The sequence below is a fragment of the Sus scrofa genome, chromosome 7 (genome assembly GCF_054392235.1).
Source record: "Sus scrofa isolate SSC_HxYL_T2T_F1_AM1 chromosome 7, Sscrofa_HxYL_maternal_Yorkshire_Landrace_v2.0, whole genome shotgun sequence".
Taxonomy (NCBI): domain Eukaryota; kingdom Metazoa; phylum Chordata; class Mammalia; order Artiodactyla; family Suidae; genus Sus; species Sus scrofa.
The window spans coordinates 21,709,322-21,715,932 of record NC_139389.1 but is presented as its reverse complement, the minus strand read 5'-3'; the positions used below and the strand labels follow the sequence as shown (position 1 = coordinate 21,715,932).

Below are 6,611 nucleotides of genomic sequence, written 5' to 3'. Positions count from 1 at the left end.
ATGATCAGTTGACTATTGACAAGGATGCCATGGTATAGAGGACTTGGAAAAGACTGTTTGAATTTGTTTTTATCTCCTATATTAATTGAAATTTCTTTTCCATTATGTCATCTATGAATCTAATAAGGGCTGCCGTCTTTGCCTTAACCTCAGTTATCGATAACTGTAGATTAAAAGTATTAATATTGGAGTTCCCGTCGTGGCGCAGTGGTTAACGAATCCGACTAGGAACCATGTGGTTGCGGGTTCCGTCCCTGCCCTTGCTCAGTGGGTTAAGGATTCGGTGTTGCCGTGAGCTGTGGTGTAGGTTGCAGATGCGGCTCGGATCCCGCGTTGCTGTGGCTCTGACGTAGGCCGGTGGCTACAGCTCCGATTGGACCCCTAGCCTGGGAACCTCCATATGCCACAGGAGCAGCCCAAGAAATAGCAAAAAGACAAAAAATAAATAAATAAATAAATAAATAAAAAATAAAAGTATTAATATTTCTATTCTATTACAATAAGCTTGTCTTCTTGCATAATGATCCATTAACCAACTTAAACTAAATGTGAACAGAGGTCTACTATTTTCCTCTTTTCTTTACGTCATAAAAATATATCATGAGGGAGTTCCCATTGTGGCTCAGCTATAGTATCCATGAGGACATGGGTTTGATCCCTGGCCTTGCTCAGTGGGTTAAGGATCCAGCATTCCTGTGAGCTGTGGTGTAGGTTGCAGACATTGCTCAGATCCTGCGTGGCTGTGGTTATGGTGTAGGCCAGCAGCTGCAGCTCCAATTTGACCCCTAGCCTGGGAACTTCCCATATGCCGCGGGAGCGGCCCAAGAAATGGCAAAAAGACAAAAAAAAAAAAAAAGAAAGAAAAAAATAATGTTCTAAGAGTTGCTAATTAATTTTAAAATAAGTTTATATTTAAAGTTAGTAAAATTGTGTCTTATGAGTGATTTGCATATTTTAATAATCACAAACTAATAATAGCTTAGTTATTGAATATCCCTGTAAATCATTTTCTACCAGTATAAAACTATATACCAGTATATCACTATAAAATCAAAGTAACTGTGTAAAATTAATTGAATCAATTAATCCTGCATTAAGAAAAATCAGAAGTTATTTCTATTTTGATTTCTCATCTATGGTCTCATAATTCACCAAATTTCACTGATGTTGGCCTTGAAATGCACATTTGCTTCTAGATATCTGATATATTATTTATTTGGTCCTTTAGCAATGAGTTAATGTTCAGTGAGGAAAGTATTATGTTTTCAGTATACACTATTAGTATTTAGCTTCCATGTACTCTTTTAATGATACTCATTTCTAACAGGAAAGAGAATGGAAATCATATTTATTTTTTTATCAGCATTGCATTATGGCAAAAACACATGGTATTATTGTAGTATTTTAAGGAGAAACATGATAAACGTATTTTTCAATTATTGTACTTTCTAGATATGTAACATATTGGTAAAAGAAAACAAAGGAGAAAAAGATAAAGAAGCACAATTAAGTATCTGTAATGTGATGAATCACTCGACAGTCTAAAGACCCAACTAATATGTAAGTACTTCCTCAGCACTTTAATGGCTCCTAAAGGTAATACGGTAAGATGTAGGGTGTAGTAATCCAGTACTTATGGAATAGTTTATGTTCTCTTAAGGAGATTAAAATGCAATGAAACTACTGTGCAAGAAACATGTATGAAACAATAAATCATTGGAAATCATGAAAGATGCACTATTTTAAAATCAAAGCTGTGTTTTACAGTTTAAGAGAATAGTGAAAATATTGATAATTGAGAGAATTATTTTAAAAATCAAGGAAGTGAAAATAAGTTAGGCATAATAAATGCCTAGGATTTGATCTATAAAGGAAACAGAAAAGAATTCCAATGAAGAGGAAAACCTGAGTATAGAGAATTGCAAATCTGGGTACAATTCTAGAAGAAAAATCGCTGTGTTTTTTATTATTATGCTTACATAGGTATGGCACTGAAAAATTGAAACTAAGCTTGTTAATCTCATATCCAAATGTAAAATTGTTATTTTTCATGGTTTTGGTCAACCTCCTTTAGCGGTGTGAAACAAAGTGTGTGCGGTGTGTGTGGGTGTATGTGCATGTGTGCATGTGTGTACATATGATATTACCAGAGAAGTGATTTCTGGCTTTTATCGTATTCTCAGAAAGGTCTAAGTTAAGGCAAATTATACAAACATTGTTATAAAGTCTGAATATGTTGAGGTTACACAATTTCTGGGGAACTGGAAGACTAATTCTGGTTACTTATTCAATAAATATGTTTAGGTAACAAAAGACTAGTGTAGCTTCCTGTCAATGAAATTTTATTTGAGGGAGATGATCACAGTAGTTCTCTATAGGAATAATGAGAATAGGGCAACTTGAAAAGAAGCATTTACAAAGCTTATCATTTATTTCTTATGATAAATAACAAAAATTCAATCATAAAATTTTGAAAATCTAGTTGACTTTACTAAATGATTTAGGAATAGGCAGCATTCCATTAGCAAATTGAAAAGAGCTCTGCCTAGCTGTAGAAAGGGATGGTTTTTAAAAGCAGAAAAGCGGCCTAAAAATAAAAAGGAAATTATTAGCAAAGAATGCATTGCTTCAGACAAGGTTGCCTTCCTAAAGGGAATGGAGGGGCCTAGTGGGGAGGTTACCTCACTTTGTGCTGACCAGTTGATTCCAGGTTGTCTGAGTAAAAGTTACATTCCTGGGGGACTAAGATGGCAATTATGTTAGGTATTTATGTCTTGTTTTGACTATATTGGCTTAGTACAACTGACTGTATTTTGGGCACTTTTTTTTTTTTAACACTTATTTCTTGATTGAGAAGACCCTTGCAACTAACCTTTTAAAGGCTTCCTTTACCTCTTTGTTCCTAAGTGTATATATCAAGGGGTTCAGCATGGGTGCAATGATGCCATAAAAGAGGGAAACCATCTTTCCCTGGTCCTTGGAGTTGTGTGAAGGTGATTGCAGGTACATGGAGATAGCTGTACCATAGAAAAGTGACACCACAATTAGATGAGAGCCACATGTTCCCAATGCTTTTTGTCTACCTTCAGCAGATTGAATTCTCAACACTGATTGGGCAATAAAAGCGTATGATATAAAAATAAGTGTCAAGGGTACCAGATGGAATAGCACACTTACAAAGAATAGTTCAGCTTCATTTGCTCTTGTGTCAACACAGGACAATTTGAGCAGAGCAGGGACTTCACAGAGAAAGTGATCTAGTATATATGGGCCACAGAGTGGCAGTTGGAGAGTCAGAGTAGACAACCACACTGAGTTGCTGAAACCAGTAATCCAAGATGCAGCTGCCAATTGGAGGCAGGACCTTTGGTGCATGATAACGGAGTAATGGAGAGGCCGACAAATAGCTACAAACCTATCAAAGGACATGACGGCCAGCAGAACACATTCAGTGGCCCCCAAGGCCAGAAACATGAACAGCTGGGCCACACAGCCGCCATAACTAATTACCTTTCTGGCGCTGTATAAATTTACCAGCATTTGTGGAACTGTACTTGTGGTGTAGCAAAGATCTAGGAGTGACAGATTGGTAAGAAAGAAATACATGGGAGTATGGAGTCTGGAGTCCAGGCGTGACACTAGAATAATGGTCAGATTCCCAAAGATAGTCACAATGTAAGAAATGAAGAAGACAACAAAGAGTGGAAACTCCAGCCATGGTCGCTCTGAGAAGCCTAAGAGGATGAACTCCAATGGGATGCTCTCATTTATTCCATTCATGATCGTTGTTTCAACTCAGTTTCCTGAAACATAAAAATTCAGGAAGTCAATGGACAATATTTATTGACTATTTCATTTTTTTTTTTCTTTTTTTGCTTTTGTCTTTTTAGGGCCACACCCACGGCACATGGAGGTTCCCAGGCTAGAGGTCCACAGCCACAGCAACTCGGGATCCAAGCGGCGTCTGTGGCCTACACCACAGCTCACAGCAACACCGGATCCTTGACCCACTGAGCGAGGCCAGGGATTGAACCCGCAACCTCATGGTTCCTAGTTGGATTCATTAACCACTTCGCCATGACGGGAACTCCTTTATTGACTATTTCAATTGTTTATAGTCACTTACCTACCTGTTTGAAAACATTTACAGAACTGATATTGCTTATAACATGAGAAATACATAATTATCTAAGTATTTCTGAAGTTTAGAAATTTACTAAGATTTCTTTCTGTATCTGTATCAGCACTTCAAAAATGAAAGCCAACAATTTTAAAGTAAATACCTGATGTAAACACCTTTAATAAAATTTGTTCTTTTTTTTTTTTGTCATTTGGTTACTCTTTGTACTACTTTCCACCTTGATAGCTATTAAGAAATTTTGGTTACAATCTCTGCTACATTACTTTTTCATTCTAAATTCTTCTCAATGACAAGGAAATTATTCTATCATCTAAAACAATTAAAATCATTTAGACCACTTCCCAAACTATGTTTGTAGATAGGCTGTAGCAAGCTATAGACATTTCAAAGAAACATGTCTTTTGCCTTTTAGGACTTCATAGAATCAAAATTAAAAATATTAGTAAATGGAATTTGGAGCCAGAAAAATCTGGGTTCAAGTCTCTCCTATGTAAGTCATGAGTTATATCATCCTGGCAATGTTTCTTATATTTTATAAACTTCAGGTTCCCCAACTGTAAAGTGAATATAATAATGCCTTTCTGGTATGGTGGTGAAGAAAGGAACTGTAGTGATACAAAGCCTCTGAGATGTTCAGAGAAGAAAACTGCTTATAAGTTTTAGAACTAAGTGTCCCAGGGTTACCAATGGAAAATGGCTCTTTGAGTTGAAAACTTACCTTCCCATTTCCTCCACAACTCCAAAATTATCAACTTCAACAATAGAGATGATAGTGACTACCTGATGTAAATTATAAATGTAATCTTTAATGTAACTTGTCTGGCATAGTGTCACACAGCACTGTGAATTAAAGTCATAGTGATGCAAGAACTCAGATGTTTAGAGTAGAGACTGTTCAGAGTCCTCAGTTTGCTGGAGGTACTTACAGTTGTATCTATAAGAAAGTATTCCAAGACCCCTTTGGATGCCAAATTCTGAGGATGCTCAAGTCTTTTATACAAAATGGCATAAGATTTTCATGTAACCTACACACATCCTTTTATATACTGTAAATCATTTCTAGATTTCTTATAAGCCCTAATACAATGTAAATTCTATGTAAGTGGTAGTAAATACAATGCAAATGCTTTGTAAATATTTGCAGGGTGAATTTAAATTTTGCTTTTTGGAATTTTCTGGAATTTTTTTTCAAATATTTTCCATCCACAGATGCAGAACCCACAGATAGGAAGGGCCAATTGTATTAAACCTAAGCCACTAGCAGAAAGTTTATCATCCCAAAACTATCTACCTTATTAACACTATCCTGTATTATTATTATTTTGCTGTCATAGAAGTGTGAATTTAATGATAGGAAGTTAATTTTGGAATTATTATTCAATGTGTATTTTAATTCTACAGTTCTCAGTACAGAGTAGTGAAGAAAGGCTTTTGCTGTTCCTATTTGTTATGCAGTTGTAAATAAAACGAGGTATGAAATACACACATAGATATGAATGTGCAAAAAATGCTCCAATCTTCAAGGGGAAAAACAAGTTTGTGAAGACGTATTTAGTATGCTTTTATGTGTTTACATAAGGGAACATAATATTATCTGTGCCAGTATTCACATATGTATAAACATTATGTGGAAGTACGCAGAAGTGTTAAAAGTTGTTGCCTCTGGGGAGTAGGAATGCAGAGAGGATGATTCAGGCGTTAATATTTAACTTTACTCCTGCTCATATCTAATTTTTAGTAAACAAGTATTTGAATACTTTTTCTTAATGAAAGTTATTATGTGTTATATAAAAACTTTAAATGTCTTACTAATACTCTGCATTTTACTGTAAGAATCAGCATTGCCTTAGACTTTAATACCATAAGAAAACAAATCTTATATAAATAGTCTTTACCTAATAGATCCTTAAAATTAAATATGAATTAAGGCTCTGCATACAGATTTTCTAAAGGCCAGGGTATGGGAGCATTGGGTCCATTATTAGTGAAAAAAAATTGCCACTGAATAGTAGAATTTTGAAAAGCAAGACAAATATTTCAATTTATGTTGCCTAGATAAATTTAAACTATGACCACCTGATTGCCTACATATCTGTTGACATTATATCCCCCTGCTACCTACTGGATTTTCTCACATGACTGGGATTCAAGGATTCCTAATTAGGAGATTCAACAAAGTCTTGGAAACTTTTTAAATATTTTACTATGGAAAAAGCATTTGAGATAAGAAATAATGACAAAAGTTGTAGCTCCTGAGCCCCCTTTGTGGCTCAGTTAACGAACCCAATTAGGATCCATGAGGATGTGGGTTTCATCCCTGGCCTCATTTAGTGGGTTAAGGAACTGGCATTGCCATGAGCTATGGTGTAGGTTGCAGAAACGTCTCAGATCAGGCATTGCTGTGGCCGTGCAGCTACAGCTCTGATTTGACCCCTAGCCAGGGCACTTCCACATGCTGTGGGTGCAGCCC

The 6,611-nt window shown here is 35.9% G+C and overlaps 1 protein-coding gene across 1 annotated transcript; it reads right to left on the bottom strand.

The window, feature by feature from the left end:
• Positions 1-2,838: 2,838 nt before the first annotated feature.
• LOC100514657 (olfactory receptor 2B6) lies at positions 2,839-3,907 on the bottom strand. Its single transcript, XM_021099828.2, has one exon. It carries the CDS (start codon positions 3,778-3,780, stop codon positions 2,839-2,841), a length of 942 nt encoding a protein of 313 aa, XP_020955487.2. The 5' UTR covers positions 3,781-3,907.
• Between the last annotated feature and the right edge of the window lie 2,704 nt (positions 3,908-6,611).